Genomic DNA, 22,897 nt, shown 5'->3' with positions numbered 1-22,897 from the left:
TTTTTTCATGTACTGCTGAAATCTAGGTTGTATCATATTTTTCAAAGAAATATATATAATACAAATAAAAGTAGAGTCCAGCTACAACAAGAACTGGATTCTTCCAAGTCAGAGGAATTGATTTTTTTCCAGAATAGAAATCAAGCAAGTGAATCATGACATAAACGTACTTCCAATACAATTTAAAGGATTATCAAACCAAAATTGAAAGTAGTATGAAAATGCGGGAAACGTAAAGCAGAAAAATAAATTAAATCAAACAATAAAAAATTAATTTTTCAAGGGCAAGTGCACCCCAACAAAATGTGAATTTGGATAAAAAGAAAAAAAATATCTAATTACCATGCCGCTAAAATTTCATTCAAATGCACATGGAAATATGGAAGTTATGACATTCTAAAATTTTGCTTAATTTTCACAAAACACATCTTTGTTGGTATGCAAATGGGGAACCGATGACATCACCCACTCACATTTTAAAAAAATATCTATTATAGGAATATGTAATATCTGAAGTTTTTCCTCATTATAATTAGAAACAAGGTTTGATACCTCCAAGAATATGCTGGACAGCCATTGTTGCAACCTATTGTGGTTCAATGAAGATGTTTCTTCATTGTCAAATCTACAAAAATGGAAATAACTTGTTCCATATAATAAAATACAATAGTGTGTGACATCATCAACTCTCATCTACATTGTAAACCGTGTTGTGTATATAACTGTTATGTGAAAAAAGCAAAACTTTAAGATGTCCTAACTTTCTGATTTTACTTCCAATTTTGAAGAAATGTCAAGCTTTATGCTTGTCTGATTTTTATCTCTCTTTATTCAAATCCACTTTTGATGGGTTGACTTGTAAGTTGTTGGCAGTTCTGTGGGCTTCCAAAGTGCAGGCATAGTCATTTCATTGTGATGAAAGGTCTCCTCCATTTGTTCCAAATATTTCTTTCTTTAATGAGATCATATGACAATACAGTGCGTCCCACAAAAAGCGAAACCGAGATTTATCGATGATTTATCATAACTTAATCACAAATACAATAGACAAATGACCTACCATTTTAAAGCTTAGAATCTCCTCTTTCATCTGGTATTACTTAAATAATTCCTCATTCACGCATGAGTGAGCAAAAACAATTTGAAGAAAGGATACCAAAAACTCATTTGGCGGGCCGTATCTGGGTTTTAAAAAGAAAACCACATGATTAAAAAGTTCAATATCTGCTCTTTAATTTGATACCTCAATTACAGAAAATGGTCAAGAAATAACAAAGTTCTGGTTATTTGAAATAAGGCTTGAATTTCAATAATTTCATAAAATGAAGAGGTTTTACAGGTTAGCGTTCAAACTCTCTCGACATTCCGTTTTGTTGACGATCAGCCATGCATTAAGTCTTTTGTTACCGTGCGATAGCTTCTGTGGGAAGCCAGTGAAAACACGTTTATTTAATGAAATTATGGAAATACAAGCATTGTTTCGAGGGATCATAACTTTTTTACTTCTTGACCATTTTCTGTGATTAAGGTATCAAATAAAAGAGCAGATATTGAACTTTTCAGTCATGTGATTTTCTCTTTGAAATTCAGATACCCCCCACCAAATGAGTTTTTGGTATCCTTTCTTCAAATTGTTTTTGCTCACTCATGCGTGTATGAGGAATTATCTAAGTAATATCAGATGAAAGAGGAGATTCTAAGCTTTACATTGGTAGGTCATTTGTTTATTTTATTTATGATTAAGTTATGATAAATCATCGCTAAATCTCGGTTTCGTTTTTTCTGGGACGCACTGTATATCATCTATATTAGATTTGATTACTAACCCAAGGGATATAAGTACTTAGGAGAAAATAACAAAATCCAGACAAATAGTATAAGTATACAATAAAAGGGAGTTGTCCCCCACAGAATTTACCAAATTTTCAATCTGAGATTAATGTAGTGTTAGTGATCTCTTTATTCAAACAGCTATAACTTCCTTACTCCTTGCCAATATCTTTTAAAGTTTATTCTTTCTTTCATATTTTCTTTTTTCACACAATTTTCTTACCAAGGTGGAATTCCCCTTCAAAGGCACTCAATTCCTCTTATGTGTAAGGTGGTACGAGGATGTGAAGCTTTGATGTCTGGGTAAGCAAGGGCAAGGTATTGTCTGCAGCTAATGAATATACATAGGCCAAGAGGGTTCACTAGATAATCACATATAAATCTGCCCAATAGATCATAGGTCCCAAGACCCTGTATTTTACACCTTGTTGTCAGTTCTTAGACCCGATTCTGAGGTTTTGTGAGGCACATCCCAATCATAATAAAATTTGTGCCCCCCCCCCCCTGCAATCAATTCCATTTTATTCAGTTTCATGCCTCTGCTGCTACCATGTCTCGTGCATTTTGGAAGGCTGCTACCAGAGATCCGAGCTGCAGTTTTTCGCTGGTTCCTGCTGCTAGTCGATACCTACAAACAATGAAAAAGACAAGTAAATAATATTCCAATCTGAATACATAAAGCGATAAATGTACGAGGAATACATATCTCTCTAGTATGAACAAGTTTAAGGTAGTAATACAACATATACTGCAATCTATATATGATTATCAGATCATAAGAAGTCATTATCTTTTGTGTTATTAAGTTGTTCAAAACATATGAATCTGTGTGGGCAGTAATTTTAATATCTACCATAACAGGGACTTATTATTTTTCTTTTAAACAATGGGACAGTAAATGTATCTCTTAAAATAAAAAATGAAATTGGCACCGATGGCTTCCACATTCAGTTCAGATTAATTTGAATGACTTTTGGAACTTACTCAATATCAGACATCTTGTCCAAGAGGTATATCCGGACCTTCTGTGGAAATTCAACTGGAACATGAACAAAATACAACTGTGTTAAATATACATTCATGTACCATTCACAAGCCCTTGTATGAGTACATCAAAAAATAATTTTGAATAAATACATGCAGCACAATGTCAGAATCTGGCACCAGTATGTAAGAAACTAACTATGTTGATTGTTAAAGATAAGTAAATATCACTTTAAAAAAATACAAGGACTAGGAGGTATAAAATAAACAGATATGCTGAGATTGATTGTAACTGTTTTGCACATGGTATGCAAAAGACTTAGTTACAAGTATTTGTGTAATTGATTGTATCTTTTATGTTACAGGGTCCTGTTGATGAGGAAAGAGAAAGAAACAGTCTTTACCGACTGGATAATTTTGATTATCAATGAATTAGTGCATGTGTAAGATTTTGGAATCACAAAACCACCAAAATTATTACAATAGGTCTGTATTTTTCTGTGAATCACTTTATGCACAAAGATGAACATGTATGGAACTACAAACAAATGTTTGGTCCAAACATTTCAGCTATTTTGGAGACGCATTTAGAATATATTTATTAATAAATTAAACAAAATATCAATGAAACGGAAGAGGTAGATCAATGATACAATATAGCTTTCCATTCATTGTGCATGCATTTCTGTGGTACATGATCATTTCAAAGAAGCTGCCATAGATCTGTGGAATAAGCTCCCCAATATTCTTAGACAGGCTGATACAGTGGTGTATTTTAAGAATCTCTTGAAGACACAACTCTTTCATTCTAATAAATTTGTATGTTTTATTTCAGAGTATTCTTCTCCCTATGTGGCACTGCCCTATCATTCTATTCCACTTTTTTTCTGAACGCATAGGGCTTTAATTCATTTTTATGATATATGCTACATAAAACATTTCATTATCATCATCATTAGTATCATGCTGCGTGGTAAAGAAATAATCAGTTCTCACACTAAGTAGCAAACTGGGCAATGATCAAAACATCATAATCATTTAGTTTGCATCTATGAGTGACAAGTGAATATTTCTCTATCACTATCTACAAAGACACCATACATCTTCCCTTTTAGCATCATCGTATGTGAACAATTTTTTCTTATCCATACAGATAATGTATCACTGGACTGATTCAGCTGCCCCCCCCCCCCATGCAATAAGTACTGTACTCACTTCTGTGTACATATGTATGTACTTCTATTAGGATGTCTTGAAGAGCAAGACCTTTGATTGTCTTCACCTGGTTGATATCTGGACCAAGGTATCATCAAGGATAAACACTTACAAAATAGATGTTTAATAATAATAATAATAATAATAATTATTGTAATCCATGATTAGTCCATAATCATCTAGAAATGCTCGGCGGGTCGCGCGGCCGAGCACATGTATCCCCCTAACCCATCAGGTCATCCGTCATTGCTATATATAGAGCTCACACAGAAATTTGACAAATAAATACAGTTATCATGGCAACAATGACCCTGCCCACATTTTGCCTGTTGGTACCAAATTTGATGACAATAATATGACGCAGCAGCGTGACTCTGCAGAACCTAAAGTATTGTCCAGTATCACCTGTTGGGGAATACAAATATAGATTAATCTGGATGTATTTTGTAAACCTAACTCTAAGACCCCCCACCAAAAATGATAGGCATCTTCGCTTCACCTTCTAATATTGCTTCTGTGTGCCAACTGTTATGACAAACTGGAAAAAAAGCAGAAGTTACAGGTTTTACCAAATTCTCCACAAAAATATGGTTACCATGGCAACCATGTCTCCACCCACTCAGCGGCATAACAGGGGTCGGTGGCCAGGGGGGGCAAGAGCCAAAAATTTCCCGGTCATATCATGGTATGAACAGGCGTAATGGTGTAATGAGGCAACTATTTTGAGAAGGCTAGAATATATCTTTAAAAAAAGTTGCGAGCGAGCAAAATTTTTCACCTTTTTGATACAAAAATCAGATTTTGTGATAGATTTTGACATGATATCCAGAGAATAATATATTTCATTCTTCTCTCTTTAGATTCCTTTTTTGTCACGGTGGTCTGCACGCCACTGTGAACAGGATTCTTTGCGGCAGTAGCGTGAAGAGTAAAAAACAAAACAAAAAAACAACGAGGGGCGCAGTATAGCACATGTGCTAAAAAGCTGCTTTATATATACGTCCCGAGCGAGCGAAGCGAGCGAGAAAAAATATCAACTTTTCATGAGAATCTAACTTTGAGCTATTGTTTGACATTATTTTCAGTAATTAAAATCATATCCTTCAATTTTCCTTTGCTTTTCTTTCCTCCTTTTTTTGTTGTTCTTGTCTGTAGAACTTTTTGGGGCCATGGCCCAACCCTTCCATACGCGTTTGGGGTCCGGGGCGGGTTCCCGGAACTTCTTGATATCAAAGCCATTTAAACCTCGCAGATTTCCGCAATTTTAATCAAATCGCCGGCATATACAGAATATAGCTTTTACACAACACATTTATTAAACCCAGTTGCATAATGAACCAAATATTTTGAGGGGGCAAAACATAGCAATGTGGAAAAATTTTGTAAAAAGTCGCCAGCGTGCAAAGCGAGCTGGAAAAAAATTGCCTACTGAAATTAAATTCTAATTATGTGATAGATTTTTCCATTATATTCAGCAAATAACACATTTCATTGTTTCCATTCTTTTCATTATACATTGTCTCCTATAATTTTTTTTATTTCCTCTTGGGTGTGGAACCACGACCCCCCCCCCCCTCCTCCTGTATTCCAGTGATTGAACGGGGGCATTATAGAGCCATTTGAAGGTTATAGATGAAGAGCCCCCGACTGCATGGGGTCTGGGGCAAAGCCCCAGTAGCTTATTTGCATAAAATTTAGCAAGCTTATAGCACAATGTTGTATGCAGTCCATCTTTCTTCCCGCTCTTTAATTTCAATCATCAGCAGCCCGGTCGTGTTATTGTTTTTTTTTTCTTGTCCCTTTTCTTTGTTTTCCAATTTAGCTTTTGAATAATTACATTCTACCTTCGTTTCCCGCTATTGTTTGCCATTTTGCCATCTTTAAATTTATTTCCCACCATGCTATTGCATTACATAGGCCTATTTCTCAATGATTTGTTCTTTCTCAAATGTTCTCCTTTCGTACATTTTCCCGCTTTCCTTCCTTTCCCATTTAAAAAAGTTTTTTCTTCGTTTTCTTTTCACTTTTCTCTTTCCCTTTCCTCCTTACCTTTTCTTTCTCCCTCCTTTTTTTATTTTTCCTGTTTTTCTTTTATTTTCCTGGTGAAATCCGCCAGGGGGGGCAACTTGCCCCCCCTGCCCCCCCCGCCTTTTACGCCACTGCACCCACTCCAAAACCATTAGGCGGCTTTGCTTTACCATAATGGACCTTCATGACAAATTTGAAGATAATTGGAGAAAAAAAAACAGCCAGTAGAGCACTCACAAGGAAATCTCTATTTCCACAAAAACTCTTGTTACCATGGCAATGATGTCTACGCCCACACCAAAATAAATAGGCGGCTTTGCTTAATGGACCTTCATGCCACATTTGAAGATGATCGGAGAAGAAATGCAGCTGGTAGAGCACTCACAAGGACATCTCTGCTATTTCCTCAAAAACTCTTGTTACCAAGGCAACAAAGTCTCAGCCCACACCAAAATCAATACGCGGCTTTGCTTTACCATAATGGACTGCCTTCATGCCACATTTGAAGATGATCAGAGAAGAAATGCAGCTGGTAGAGCGCTCAAAACTGCTATTTCCACAAATACTCATTACCATGGCAACGATGTCTCCACCCACATCAACATCACTAGGCGGCTTAGCTTTACCATAATGGACCTTCATGCCACATTTGAAGATGATCGGAGAAGTAATGCAGCTGGTAGAGCGCTCACAAGGACATCTCTGCTATTTCCACAACAACTGGTTACCATGGCAACGTTGTCTCCGCCCACACCAAAAATCGATAGGCGGCTTTGCTTTACCATAATGGACCTTCATGCTACATTTGAAGATGATTGGAGAAGAAATGCAGCTGGTAGAGCGCTCACAAGGACATCTCTGCTATTCCACATAAACTCTTGTTACCATGGCAAACGATGTCTCCGCCCACACCAAAATCAATAGGCGGCTTTGCTTAACCATAATGGACCTTCATGCCACATTTGAAGATGATCGCAGAAGAAATGCAGCTGGTAGAGTGCTGACAAGGACATCTCTGCTATTTCACATAAACTCTTGTTACCATGGCAACGATGTCTCCGCCCACACCAAAATCAATAGGCGGCTTCGCTATACCATACTTGACCTTCATGCCAAATTTGAAGATGATCGGAGAAGAAATGCAGCTGATAGAGCACTCACAAGAAAATCTCTGCGGCGGTGGACGCGGCAGCGGCGTGACGAGGCCAAATCCATAGTATCCTCCGAACTCTGTTAGGGGGATACAATAATTCAACGAGATGGCTCGTCTAAGCATTTAAAATTTTGAGATATATTACCCCGGTCATCAGATGCTGGCTTGCCCACACACATTGTATGCACTATTACAACTCCCTGGGAGCATTCAAGCAAAATTGAACCTCCACTGTTAAAGATTTGTGTCACATTCAGCTTTCCATATTTAAACTTAAGCTCTTGACCAAAGTTAAAATTAAACCTGTGAAACCCAAGTTCAGATATGGGATGGAAATGCTATTTCTTCAATTTGAGCAGAGGAAAATAATCCTTGGAGAAAACTTTCATATCTATAAAATATACAAATTTGTACCGGGACTGTTCCATAAAGGTAACTTTTATGGTAAATCTGCCATGCAATGATACTTTCATTAGAATCCTTGATTTTCTTTGGCTGTTGAGCATTGCTACCAGTTTCCATTGGATATCAAGGTTGCAATTATAGTAATATTTTAGGAACAGGGCTCTGTTATTGGGCAATTTCATCATTAAAAGGATACAGTTAAAAGCTGCTGTAAAGTCTTCATTCAGCATCCAATTAACAATGTTCTCTATGTCTGACCTCAGTGGATGACCGGTACACAGATAAACGTTTTCTTCTGTTACATTCTCATGTGCCATTGAAGTGCTCTACAAAGAAAATCACATGGACAAGTCTAATTAAATGGTGGACAATAAATGACCTCAACAACATCATTTGAAAGGCATTTTTTTCTGAATCTCACGCCCCAGACCCAGGTAAGCTAGAATATAAAGAGTTGAAATCTCCCTTGGCACGAACACTTTTGATATACATTTGTCTACATCTGCCACCCCTGACCCAGGTAAGGTGAATGGACAACTGGCAAAAATCACCTACAAATTAAGTGCAGCATCAAATGAATAATTGTGGATGGCTGAAAGATGATACAAAAATCCACTATAACTGTCAAAATTAATAAGTATACAAAGATAATTAAAAATTGACTCCAAAGTAGCAGGAAATTTTGCAAAACTCATCAAAGCAATGACTTACAAATTATCCCTTAGAGATAATGATATTTATCACAGGATAGCTTGCTGTGATGATGAACAAGTTCAAGTTGGCAGAATATCAACACCAAAGCAGGTGAACATCAAACTTGAAATAATTCATCATGTCAAGAAAAGTTAGATGAAATCACACACCTGTAAGATGTTGATGACTCGTCTCATGTCTCCCTTGGATAATGTGATGAGAGCTTTTTTACCATCCTCCGTCATATCAACACTGCAAACCACAATGAAATATAGAATTCTTATGTAACCATTCAAGAAATCACTAAAGGACATTGCAGAAAAATAATATATGAAATTATTAATCCTTATATCAAGTAATGGCAAATACCAGAATACTGAACTGATGGAATATAACGTCAACCTATAAAATATTCATAGGTTGACCTTTTATAAGCCCAATAATTGCTTAAATCAAAAAGTTTTTACTGACTATAATATATAAAACAAACATTGTTTACATTTTCTGAGTTAAATTTTCTCCCAAGACAATAAAGACACAAGATTATCCCATACTCTCTTCATGACTTCCTAAGAAATCCAGTCTATCTTATGAATCCAGCACAATTGCCGTAATTTACCATTACAAAAACAACATATCATCTGACACATTTAAAAAATATGTTTTGTATGTCTTCACTCCAAGATCAATCTATGTGCCAAGTCTCATGATCAATGGGTAAAAACCTAGGCAGTAGTTTGCTCCGATCGATCCATCCATGTTTCATTGCTATAAAGTGTTTTATCATGGTAACACAGATTGTGACACATTCACAAAAAATATATCTTGCACATCTTCAATCCAAGTGTGCTAAGAATCGTGAGCATTGGAAAAAAAATGAGGAAGCAGTCTGATCGCAATATTTGCTGTGGACCAGCCAACCATCTACCACATTCAAACTTTGTTTGGTGAGGGTACATGCAGAAAAGTAATTAAATGCCTTATGATTCTGGTATAATGTGTTGAATTGCTGAGAAATTAGCAAAAATAAGCATGGTACTATAAGCCAGGGTAATAATAGAGTACATTATATCTAGAAAGATGATGCTATATAAATGCCCATTATTATTATTCATGCCAGGTGACAATGCTTTTTCAAAGTAATCTTTTGTAAATACAGGTCATTGTCTTACTTTTCTTCCCTAACAACATACTCCAGTCTGGGTACTATTTGTTGGTTGTCAAGGGGACCGAAGCGGAAGCGGGTGCACCTGGACTGTAGGGCTGGGATGATCTTGGACAGGTAGTTGCAGATGAAGCAGAATCGAGTGTTCTCTGTGAACTTTTCAATTACTGTGGAACGGAAACAATTCAAATTGAAAGAAATCATTTAAAAAAAAACATCATTCACAAATTGGAAAGTGCATTAGACTATAAAATAAAATGCCTAGAAAGATAGTGATACTGTGCTATATAAATGGAACAATATTACTACACTATCATTAACATCATAATACATGGTAGCTTGAAAATTGAAATGATTGTTCTTCTCTTTTCATGGGGAATATATTATTGTGAGCCTAAGCATAATAAATTACTAAACAATCATGCATATATAAATATACTTGTGATAGAAAATTCATTTCTCAATAGCGTACAACCATACAAGAATTAACAATTGTTCTGGGAGGCACAGCTCTCCCATTTATCAAAGCCCACTGCTTTGGCCTAAGCACATGCTCTGCCCACAGGGTACTGTCAGATATGGCTTACAGCAAAACTTGAGTATTTGTCACTCTTTTACATAGTTATTCACTTCAATTTTGTCTTAAACTTTAAGGTATCTATGATTATACACTAGAAGAAAACAGTATACCTCTCGGCTCTCATTATGTCAGAAGATAACTTTATACTTTGGACAAAGATAATATATCCTTTTGATATATATTCATCAGCTGATCAATCCTCATTTTTTTCTGAGAATGATTCTTACCTCTCCTTAGAGCGTTTTGAGCATCGTTGGTCATTGCATCAGCTTCATCTAGGATGACAAGCTTGAAACCCGATTTGAAGATGGTCCTGGTGCTAGCAAAGTTCAAGATACTACCTCTGACAATACCAATACCTCTATCATCCGATGCATTGAGCTAAGAGAAGAACAAGAGATGTTGGTCATTCCATGGATCCTAGGATCCATGGTCATTCTAAATCAATTCAACTCAAAGAAAATAATATATCACTGAAAGTGACTAATATCCCTTACCTAACTTAGCAGCCTGATGAAAGAGACAAAATATATTTAACACCACGAGTCATTCCTGAAGCAACAGTTTCTGCCACACTCAAATATTGTACTCCAATACCAAGGTGTGTAATAAAGCCCATGAGTATTGGCTGAAAATTGAGGAAGTAGTTTGCCATACTAGATTACTCCCTGATTTGTTGCCATTTGTTGTAACCACGGCAATTCAGTATTCAACACATTAAAAACGTGAATTGTATGTCTAAAGTCGGAGACCAATGCGTATGCCAGTCTCTTGAGTGTTGGGTGGGAACTGAGGAAGTAGTTTGCTCTACAAGACTTTGAAAAATTGCCATATGCCATTAAAGTGGCAACACAATACAGATTAAAAAAGGTGTCTTGCACGTCTTCACTCCGAGACTTAAGTGCGTACAAAGTCTTGCGATCATTGGGAAAAAATTGAGAAAGCACAATGTAGTTTGACTTACAAGATTCATCACTTATTTCAATAATATTAGTCCAAAGAGACAGAACATCTTCTAACAATCCTGAGCATAATACCAACCTCCAGGACCATTGAGTTGAATTCCTTGGGAGAGTATAGTTGCTTAGCAACCGCCAAGATGGTGGATGTTTTCCCTGTACCTGGTGGTCCATAGAAGAGCAGATGGGGTAGGCGATCTTCCTTTATGAATTTCTGAACTGCAATCAGATGTTTTAAAAGATATCAATATAGTAAAGTATGATATGACTGCCTTTACAAGATCAACTACATGTATCAATATCATAAAAATCATCATGATCAACATAAGTATCACAATTATCTTCAGAATTAACATCACCACCATCAACATCATCGCCATCACCACCATCGTCATCATTCATTGTCACCATCATGATGATAATCACCACCACTACCATCACCATTATGATCATCAACACCACCATTATGATCAAAATCACCATCACTATTATCAACATCATCATTATCATCACCATTATCATCATCAACAATAACACCAGTGCATCTCCATCACCACAATCACAGACATCATCATCACCAATATCACCATCATCATCAAGAAGATCATCATCACCATTATCATCATCAACAGGCAGCAGCATTAACAACATTACCACCATCAGCAGCAGCAGTAGTAGTAGCAGCACCATCATTATCATCATCTGGGATAAGATTATCTGACTAAACAGGCATTAGATATAAACGAATTTGACCAAGTGGTAAGTTACCCTTCTACTTACTGGTGTTGATGATTTCTGTATGTGAGATGAGGTCATCTAGTGAATTGGGTCGATATTTCTCAACCCTGTAAACCAAAATGAAAGAGAACAATTATTCTATTAATCTATTAACCACCCTTTGCGGAAGGCTGACATACTCCTAAACATCAAATGTTCAAGTTCTGAAAATTTGAAGGAAAGCAAAATAGGCTAGAGAGGACACAAAATATTTTGACAATGGCAATTAATGCTTGACTGACCAAAATTTTGGCTAGTAGTAGTAGTGAATTTAGCAAGTAAGTTCACATAAACTTTGAACTATACAAACATCGGTTTCACAACAGCACAGATGAAGGTCAAGTGTGTTCAAGGGATGTTGACATAGTTATAAAAGTAAAATTTGGGCAGATTCAAATGTTGGGTGTGGATTTAGAACATGTAGTATTGTCTCATTAAATAATTGTTGCTGAGTAGCAGCAGACTAGCCCAAATTTTTTTTTAACAAAAACATTTTGTTGATTATCATTTCACTTATGATTAAACCTACAGGTATTCCACTGCTCTAACACTAAGCAAGTTATTGCAACCCATTGGGGACTTGCTAATTACACATTTTCCAGACTCTAGCCATAAACATGTCTTGAGGTCGGCAACATGAGCGGTGCTAGATAAAAAATTTGCATTTGCCGATAAATATCATGAATCTCACCTCAATGCTAAATATCTCGCGCACTAGACGACCGGTTGAAACGGGATTTAGCATCGAGGTGAGATTCATATTTTATCCGCGAATGAACACATTTTTTATCTAGCACCGCTCATGATGTTGCCGCCCTCAAGACGCGTCCGGAAGCTAGGCTACAATAACAAAGACAAGATGGCGACAATAGTAAATGCTCATCTCCTTACAATTTTTTTATAAATTTAATATGTCATTTTGTGTTAAACTATAAAAATGTTGGCCATAAGGGTTAAAAGGATATTATAGCCCATTTACATATAAGTTTGGGCTCAATTAAGACCCTAAAGAAAAGTTGTGATTTTGAGGAGCTTTAATCGTGGGAAAAATGATGGTGCGTGTACTGCAACCCTGGCTCTGTGGAGATTAACCTACGTAGTTAATGAATTAATCTCCAGGAGCCTCCTCCTCTCACCCCTGGCTAGGTCTACCGGGCCGAGCACCATTACTTTTAAGTGTTAGTTTGGCAATGTCAGCCCTGGCCCTGTCTTGACTGACTGTAGAGTTAGAGTGAGGTCTAAGTAACTTGGTCAGTAGACAAGGCTCCACATCAACTTTTTTTGGTGGTGGCCCGTTCGGGCCACTAAAACCTTCATATATTTTTTTGGTGGCCTGATATTAAAGTTTGGTGGCCTGAAAAATATAAAGAAAAACATTAAAAATTAATAAAACAAACTTGTGAAATATTAATTCTGCAGCCACTACCACTAAGTTACTTTCACTTTGTACATCTTGTATGTAAACTTTGCTATTTTTATACTTTACAAATTGATTTGTGGTAAAATATAAATTGTTCTATCACTGTAAATATGAAATGATTGAAAGAGCAGGGTGTGACATAAGCGCTTGCCCGATTGCCCGGGGCAAGTAAAAGTTAGAGTCGGGCAAGTGTTTTGAAGTAAAAACAAAAACTGCTTGCCCTAATCGGGCAAGCAAAATTCTCACTGTGAAATGAAATTTTACAAAGTTTTCACATATTTCACAAGAAAAAAGACAGAAGAGAGAGAGAAAACACAAAGTTAACAACTTCCCTCAATTCATATTGCAAGCCGATTTGCGCTATTTTCTTAGATCTACACACAAAGACACACACACACAAAGTCAGCATAGAAACATGTACTAGCTTGTGCACGTGGCCGGGCCTTCCTCCTGTGTGTGGCAGGCATGCAGGCAGGCCGTGCACACCTGCACTCCGGTCCTGTACATTCCCGATCAATCAGAGTGAACAATCTCACTTGCAAAATAGTTTTTCCACCAAAATAATCACAAATCGGCAGGATTTTTTAAATAATTAGATCTATATGGATTTTCAGAGTACTGATTTGGTGATGTGATCGGACTTGTAATCGAGTTTTCATAACTAGTTGTTTCAGCTTTCGTTTTAAGTCTTGTGATTAGTGCAAACTTGTAGCTGCGTGTGCGTGATGCCTTGATGATTCATCTAATTTTTTAGTTTGACGTTGCAGGCCTGGACATTGTCTTAATTTTTTGCTTTGAAATATTATTTGTTCTAAAACATTTAATTTTCTAACAATTTTTAAGATATATTGAAAAAAAAACAAATATCAGTAAGATATGTGTTAAATAGATGATTGGATTTTTTTTTTTTATCTTTGAACTTTCTTCCTCTCTTTCTTTCTTTTTACTTCCTTCCTTTCTTTCTTTCTGTCCTTTTTCTTTTCTATCCTTTCTTCAATCCTTCCTGCTGGTGTTTTTTGTTCCATCTTTCTTCATTTTCACTCTTTCCTAGCTTTTTTTGCTGATCCTTTCTCTCTCTCTGTTCATTTTTCTTTCTTTCCTTTTCTTAATTTTTTTTTCTTTATTTCCTTTCTTCTTTCTTTCCTTAAAATATTCTTTGCTCCCTTCCTCCTTCCATTCTTTTGTTTCTTCCATTTTCTCTTCGCTTCATTCTTTTTTCCTTTTCTTTTCCCTTATTATTTCCTTCCTGATTTTTCTCTGATTTTTTTTCTTTCCATTTCTTCTTTCTTCATCCTTTCTTCTATCCTTCCTGACCTCCTTTTTTTATTCCGTTTCTCTTTATTTCCTATAATTTCCTAGCTTTCCTTCCTTTCTTTAAGTCTGTGTTCATTTATTTTCTTCATAAATTGTGTTCTTATGCCCCTCATTGCTTTTTCTTTCTTTCCTTCTTTTTCTTATTCTCCTTTTTTCCTTCTTTTTTATTTCCTTCATCCTTTTTTCCTTGATTTTTTCTTTGCTTCCTTCTCCCTTTCTCTCCTTTTTATTTTTGTTCACTTCTCTCTTTCCTTCTAAATTTTCTTCCAGTATTTTCTTTCTTTATCCCCCTTTCTCTCTTCCGATTCTTTCCTTCCTCTCTTTCATATTTTCTTTCATTCTTTATTTTCTTCTTTCCTTCTTTCTTTTCCCTCCTTATTTCTTTCCTTCAATGCTATTTCCTTCTTCCCTTCCTGTTTCTCTTAATTCTTTCTTCCAAAGAATGAAGGAAACCTTTATCTTTTCTTCATTCTTTCATCCTCCTTTTTTTCTTAACTTTCTTTTTTGTCCCCTTTTTTGACACATTAATTAATCTTCCTTTCCTTTCTTGTTTTTTTCTATATATAAAAGGATAAAGGATTTTTCCTTTCCTTTATTCTTTCTTCCATTTTCATTTTAATATTTCTTTCATCCTCATTTTATTCTTTCTTTTCATTTTTTCTTTCATTTTCTTTACTTCATTTTTCCTTCTTTCTTCTTCATTCTCCTTTCTTTCCTTTTTTCTCTCTCCTTCATTCTTTCTTTCACCCATTTGTTCACCCTCCCTTCCTTTCCTTTTTTTTTCTTCTTTGTCATTTTATTTCTCTCTTTCTTTCTTCTTTCCTTCTTTCTTTCTTCCTTTAGTTATTTTCAGTGATTCCCTTTTTTATTTTGTGCCTTGGTCATATACAAAAGTACATGAAAAAATAGGATAGAGGAAATTAATAAAATGGCATATTGACACTAATTTCAGTCATGGCAGGCAAGATAAAATCATTTTGGAAAAACCCCAAATATTACAAATACAAGGTACGCAGGCCAGTTCATGTTTAAATGAGAGGAAAAAAGCAATGGTGTATGAAGCAGTAATGAAGCAGTAAAACATTTTGAAAGATTTTTTACGGGCAAGTGAAATATATTTTCTGGCAAGTATTTTCAAACTATTTAGGAATTCACTTGCCCGACTGGGCAAGTGCTTCAAAAAAGTTATGTAGCACCCTGAAAGAGAATAAATGAATTGAATTGTTCTCAGGTTGTGTGGACTTTTTTCTTTGATCTACATATAGACACACACTCATAATTGTAAAGTAAATAAATTATGCATTACAAACTCAGATAGATCTACAAAACAATGATTTTTTCCTTTCTTCCTCTTTAAATCCTAAAACCTAGAGTATGCAGGCCCAAAATCCAGTATATTTTTGTTTTCTCTTTTGCAGCATATTATAGCAGAAGAAAATCACAAAAAAATATGCTGAAAAATTAGAACAATCGATAAAAGGGGGAAACAAACGAAAATAATTTTCAAAACAATATATTACAAAAAGAAAACAAAAATAATAAAAGAAAGAAGTGAAATAAAACAAAAGAAAAAAAAATGAAGAAAGAAAAAACGAACAGGAAAAAAAAAGAAAAAGAAAAAATTTAGAGAAAAGGATAAAAAGAAAAGAACATGAAAAGAAAAATGAATAAAACAAAATAAAAATAAAAATGGGGAAAAGGGGAAAAGAAAGGCAAAAAAATTAAGAAGCCATTTCAAATATGTTTAAACAGCTGTGGCATCACTCTATTCTGACTGAAAAATAATTAAAAGCCAAGCAAATAATTTTCACTTACCTATTGGGAATGGGGCATTTCTAATATTTATATCCTTTAGTTTATATTATTAATTTCTGTTTTAGTAGCAACATATTCTTTAATCAGACAATTCAATGGGAAGGGGTATAAATAGTTTAACCGCTGTCAAAAAATGAAAGAAAAAACAAATAACGGCAAAATATATATCTGGAAAAAAGTGTGAGAAAAGTCCTTCCCAATATTTGCCTATATCTCGGAAAAATTCACATTTCATATCAATCAATGAAATGCCTTCCTGAAGTATTTACTTTCTCAAGAGTTGTTTAAGAAGTCATTTATAAACAATAAATGTGTGTGTGTATTTGTGTGTAGATCAGAGAAAATGTTGCATGACGAACTGGCTTGCAATTTGAACAGATCGATAAATGCGTGCAAAATCGGGTGAAAAATTGCGCTACTTTGAAAATTATTGGTTGCCCGATTCGGGCCACGTGACCAAAACTTAGCATTTTTCAATAATGGTTGCCCGAGGTGAATTTCTGGTGGCCCCGGGCCACCGCTATAAGGCACTAATGTCGAGCGTTGCAGTAGATCTGTGAGTAGTTCCCAAAGACCAAGGCAAGAAAAGGGCGCAGGGCCAAGGCTCAAGCCACGTCTATGTACAAGACAAGAGCAGGGGAATTGAAATTCCCCAATAAGTTTTTAAACCACAATTTGGCCTTTAAATACCATATTCTAGTCACACGAGTAAAATCAGTCGGCACTATTGCAGTTTCGCACCGGTCGCTTACCAGCATACCTCACCACCAGTAAGTCTCTCAGTCACATTTCGAGGTAATATACCCACCACTTTTCCAAATATCGCAATCAGGAACGGCTGCATTTTGGCTTCGCTCTTGACATCGTCGTGCGAATCCTCAGTCATCCATCGCTTCGCTTGGATTCGCCGTGCACCGTAATGTTGATATGGACTGAAGTTAGCAACCAAATCATGCTGCGAACAAACTGCCAGCATGCCGCAGGCGAGTCTTTTGGTAGCTAGTGACAGTACCATTATCAACATAACGGCGAGCGGAGAAGCCGAAGCCAAGTGAAGCGGTGTTCATGATATTGGCGTTACCAATCGCGATATTCGGAAAAGCAGTCGGTATATTGACCTTGGAACGCGACTGAGTGAGAGACTTGCTAGTGGCCTGGGAACATATAGATATATACTAATAACGCTAGAGGGCGTACTTCGTCAAATCTCTGTGATTACGCGGAGACCGGCCGCCATTACTCGATAGGTCTTCGCAGCCTGCCATGCGTGTACAGTACCTATGGGGCATGTACAGTGATAACACAGTAACGGAACAAAATGAAGACATATGAGGTCGAAAGCAAATGGAAAAGCAAAATATTGTAAATCGCACTGGATTAAAGTTCAAAGTAACAAAGAATCTATCAAAACTGAGGACAAAACTGCCTATATAGATATATCTATAGGGCATAATATATCCTACAAATAATACAGTCCAACGATAATATACATCCCCAATCGTTTTTGCTTTGGTCATAACATTTCGATGTATCATATATATGACTTCTATTTTCTGATGATTTGGAAGGGATGAATTTTAAAAATAACATGCAGCTAGGCCTAGGCATATCGTTCTAGGTCCTGCAAATTTAACATGATCTGGTGTTCAAGTTGACCTCAGAAATTTCATAGGCCCTTTCACAGTGTCTGATGCATCCGACACACAAGCTATCGAAAAAAACACGATTGCATTTTTTTTCAAGTATAGTTTCCTAATTACTATGATGCTGATTGCTGATAATTTATTTCTTTACTTTTGATAATTTTTATATTTGATTTTCCATATAGATCTACACATAGAAATCATATATAGAATATAGGGCCTAACTCCTTTCCCCATGGATTTAAACTTCGATGTTACCAACATCACAATAACTCGTGAGTCATAAAATGACTTTTATTGATAATATTTGAAAATGATTTATGCATTGGTCCAGTTAATTGATAAGTTTATGATTTAAATTTCCAATGCTGTCAACCATCCGGTCATATTGATTACTTATATACGTGCGAGCAATTCAGAAATGTTTGTTGACAGCAAAATTTAATTGCATATCAAATGCGCGCATGCAGCAGTACAATTTTGCAATGTACAGGAGGCCATGGGGGTAAAGTGTAGGATGTTACCGTGTATTATTGACTTGCAAACATTTCAATATTTCGGAGAGTAAACAAATTACAATGCGTGTTTAACGCAACATAGAACAATTTCACTTTGATTTTCTGGAAAGTCTAAACTTGATTCACTCCGGCTGAAATACTATGCAGATCGGCAAACCGGCTGAAATATTATATGTTGATATAATTATGGCCGGCGTTTGTGATCCTATAATGATTGGACCAATATCATGTGAACAAATCAAGGATAGAATAATAAGAAGGAGAGGAATAAGGAGGAGGAGGAGGAGAAGAGAAGAAAAAGGGCGGGAAGACTGAGGATATTTGTATTATACTACAAAGATTATTATTATTAAAACTGAGTGTATAAAACCAGTTGATAACAATATCATGAAAGAGATTCATAAATGCAAACTTAATAAACTTATCATATAAAAACGGTTGCAAACTTGTGAGTACTATAAAACCAAACATTATATTATTTGAATATTGCAAAACTGAAAATACTTGGAATAAGATGATATACAAATTGTCAGCTGTTGAGTGATCATCATAATTACCTGTCTTGAAATTGTGTTAATTTACTGTGTCTGTGTTAACTTTATGGCAAAGATTTCCACAAACACTGGCACCGGCCTATGTCATAAACCGGTAAACATGCGTTTGGCATATTCAGTTTTGTTTGTCATTTTAAAAGTATAACTAATTTGATCTTCTAATTTTATTCTTTTAATTTAATTGGCTAGCCTATATATGGACCTGAGTTTGATTATTCAGGTTTGTTTTATAATAAGGTTTTCACAGATGAACAAAATTATAATATCATTTACATACGGGGCCGCAGAATGATTTTATTAATTTTTTATTTTTATTTAAAACGGTTTAATTCAACAAGGGTGTCTATAGCGGCTGAAAAGCCGAATTGCATTACCCTTTACAATCATTTACATAAAAAATACAATCAAAATCAAACAAAGAACAACTGAATTTACACGAATTCTACATCTTAAATACACTTATATCACGATATAAATTAAATTAAATTTTGAAACAGGGGGTGCATAAAATCACAATCATTTATTATGTCATGTTCATTTTCACTTTAGGGAGGGATCCATGCAGTCGCGCCCCTTGTATTTTATTTTGATCATAGTGTGTCGAAGTAGTTTTGATTGGGTGCGTAGTGACACTTTATACACCCACCCCTTAAAAAGCGAATAAAAAATTGATTCTAACTTAAAGTGAAGGGAATTAAAAAGCAAATAGTTATTGGAAAAAAGTCATTCTCTACATTTTTATATCAATATTTCATTTTCGGTGCCATATAGGCCTGCAGATTTTGGGAATTTATTATGTTCCTATGAGAAAAAAAAATCAACACGTACACTCTGAATTCCATGGATTTAAAATAAATCAAGATCGGCTGTGAATGGTAACCAGCCAAATTTTGGTTATATTTTTAATCTGTAGGATTAACTTTTAAATCTCAAATGATTTAAATTCAAATCTTTTAACTTAATATGTTTAAATCCTATATGGTTTAAATCTTAATCTTATATTCGGCTGGTCACTATTCATAGCCGATCTGGATTTATTGTAAAACCTCGGAATTTAGAATGTACACTGGTGTAACGCCAAGAACAGTAATGAGATACACTTTATACTATACTTGCTATTATAATAGTGCATAATCAAAGATCAAAACACTAACTTATACAAATTATTGTTAATGATATATTTCTTACAAATTAAAGCAAGTTACATATAGTAGCTAGGCCTATATAGAAATTAAAATATTATATCCAACATAAACAAATTGGTCATGAGAACATCAAGTGACGTGAATGAAGGAAATGTGGAAAAGGACGATGCAGTTAAAGGTGGGGATATCCAGCGGAGAAGATGGGCTAATTCACTGTCTTTTGAATTAATTGTCAATCTTTCCATTAATGTACGTTGTATATTTTTATTTTATCTGATATAATAAATATTATTATCTATTATTATCTAAAATAGACCTATAAACAGAGAGGTAAATGCAAAAATTATATAAGAGAATTTCATTCCGAGAAGTCGGGTATAAATGCCAAATTCACAGCATAATCCCCATGTAATCACACTAATAGTTAATTGAGATGCAATTTGTCATTTATATTTTCGATTGTAATGAGGTTGGATTCTTTTCTTCAAGAAAAAAGGCCGGAGACGGCATCCCTTTTTCACAGCGTTACAACGCACGAGCTATGTGTACATCCGGGTACTTCTGCAAATCAAGACCTATCGAGCAATGGCCGACCACGCTCCGCGCAATCGCAGACGTTAAGTACGCGCGCCTATGGCGACTCCGCACTCTAGCGTAATTAGTATACATCTCTATGCCTGGGAATTATGTCATTTGCCACTCAGTCACACATGCATGCATGATTGATATGTGAACAATTTTTTTACTTTTTACAATTTTAGTCTTACTCTTAAGTCTTAGTCAGAAGTTAGATTCTACTCACTACTGCCTGGTAAAAATTGTATTTGTAAACGTACGGTACGAAACTGCATTAGCGCCAAATCAGTCGGCGTTCACTTAATTTTTTGATATGCTGCAATCCGTCAGTGCAGTAATTTAACGTTAGATTTGAACTTAAAGGCCTAAAACTAAAAGTTAGTGTTACTAAAATACTAGATCTCACATCATCACTCAGTCCCGCCTATCGAATTCTGTGTCATGTCATCTTGATTAACCATGTTTTTTTAACAAACAATGAAACATGCCAACTAACTGTTAAGACCATGAAACATATGAAAGTACATTTAAGTGAGCGAGTATTTATAATTCAATTTTCAATCTATATAGAGTAATCAAATTCAAAGTTTCAGCCTTACCATGGTAAATTCTTGTGCTCATTTCCACGATTCATTTTTACTTTGCTTTTGGCGCGCCACCTGTTTTTAAACGTAGGACAATTGAGAGAACGTTAAAAACACAGTGAAAATGTCGATTGAGGTCGCTGCATTGTTCTTTCCGACAAGTGAACTAAGGTTTAACATTCACTAATATATATATATATACAGTGGCGTAACAGGCGGGGGGGGGGGCAGGGGGGAGGGCAAGCTGCCCCCTCCCCTGGCAGAGCTCACCAGGAAAATAAAAAAAACGGGAAAAAGAAAAAAAAGGGGAAGAAAGGGAAAGGGAAAGGAAAAAAAAAGGGGGAAAGGGGAAGGGGAAAGGGAAAAGAAAACTAAGAAAAAACATAAAAAAGGGAAAACGGAAAGATAACGGGAAAAGGGAGGAAAGAAGAACAAGTGAGAAAGAACAATTCTCCCCGATATACCAATACATTAGCATGATTAGTAAGACAGGGAAATAAATTAAAATGACAAAGACGCAAACAAAAGCGGGAAATAAAGGCAGAATGGAATTAGCCAAAATCTAAAAAATTGGAAAATAAAGAATAGGGACAAGATAACAAACACTACCGGGCTGCCGAGGATTGAGATAACGAGCGGGAAGAAAAATGGATGGTATATAGCATAACTTATGAAAGTCTATCATAAACTTGCTAAATCTCCAAAGGCTCTGTCCAAGAGTCAAGACCCCGTGCAGTGGGGGTTCTTCATCCGTAACCTTTAATGGGTTCTATAACGGGCCCCTATATGGACCCTTCCTGCATTAAGCTTTACGTTGAAGCACTGGCGTACCGGGGGGTGGTTCCACAGCCAAGGGGAAATAAAAGAAAATGAAGGAAGCAGCGAAATGAGATGAATGAAAAAAAATATATGACATGATATTTGCTATAATGATGTAAAAAGCTATCACATAATAAGAATTTCATTTTAACAGGCCATTTTTTTTCTGGCTCGCTTCGCTCGCTGGCGACTTTTTACAAATTTTCCCACATTTGCTGTGGTGTGCCCCTCACAATATTTGGATGATTACGATACACAACTGCATTGAATTTATGTGTTGTGTGAAAGCTATATAAATATATACGCAATTTGATTAAAATAAGTGGCCATCTGTAAGGTTTAAAATGGCTTTGATATCAAGAGGTTCCGGGGCTCTGCCCTGGACCCCACCCATAAAGCACTGTTATATGATGAGTTTGGACCATGGCCCCTAAAAGTTCTACAACCAATTTAAAAAAATGAGGAAAGAAAGGAAAGTGTATTATATTTTTAAATATCACGTTAAAATGTTCCTTCATGTTAGATTCTCATGAAGTGGTGATTTTTTTTTATCTCGCTCGCTTCGCTCGCTCGGGACCTATATTAAGCTACTTCTTGCCACAAGCGCCATGCTCGACCCCTCGAGCATATAGAGCTTCGCCCTGATGCTCACAATCATAACAAAAATCCTGTTCACCGTGGCGTACAAAAAAAAGAGAGAAAAAAAGGAAAGAGAGGAGG

General features: G+C 35.8%; 1 protein-coding gene across 1 annotated transcript; it reads right to left on the bottom strand.

Moving 5' to 3' along the window:
• Positions 1 to 482: 482 nt before the first annotated feature.
• On the bottom strand, positions 483 to 21,487 carry LOC129254809 (replication factor C subunit 5-like). The gene is made up of 10 exons (XM_054893339.2): positions 21,374 to 21,487; positions 11,793 to 11,857; positions 11,095 to 11,231; positions 10,281 to 10,434; positions 9,481 to 9,640; positions 8,479 to 8,560; positions 7,812 to 7,941; positions 4,030 to 4,107; positions 2,815 to 2,869; positions 483 to 2,458 (listed from the first exon to the last, which is right to left on the bottom strand). Exons 1-10 carry the CDS (start codon positions 21,406 to 21,408, stop codon positions 2,362 to 2,364), a joined length of 993 nt encoding a protein of 330 aa, XP_054749314.2. The 5' UTR covers positions 21,409 to 21,487; the 3' UTR covers positions 483 to 2,361.
• Positions 21,488 to 22,897: the final 1,410 nt, after the last annotated feature.

The sequence above is a fragment of the Lytechinus pictus genome, chromosome 2, assembly GCF_037042905.1.
Source record: "Lytechinus pictus isolate F3 Inbred chromosome 2, Lp3.0, whole genome shotgun sequence".
NCBI classification, from domain to species: Eukaryota; Metazoa; Echinodermata; class Echinoidea; order Temnopleuroida; family Toxopneustidae; genus Lytechinus; species Lytechinus pictus.
The sequence above is the reverse complement of the archived record's forward strand: the minus strand, read 5'-3'. Positions and strand labels throughout refer to the sequence as shown.

Excerpts from the sequence above, each read along its gene's own strand:
- LOC129254809 (XM_054893339.2), bottom strand. The coding sequence starts at position 21,408 with ATGAATCGTGGAAATGAGCACAAGAATTTACCATG. Across the intron at positions 9,641-10,280 it reads TCAAAACGCTCTAAGGAGAG|TAATTGAAAAGTTCACAGAG; the intron begins GTAAGAATCATT and ends TCCGTTCCACAG. Across the intron at positions 4,108-7,811 it reads CTTTACAGCAGCTTTTAACT|ATATCAACCAGGTGAAGACA; the intron begins GTATCCTTTTAA and ends ACCTTGGTCCAG.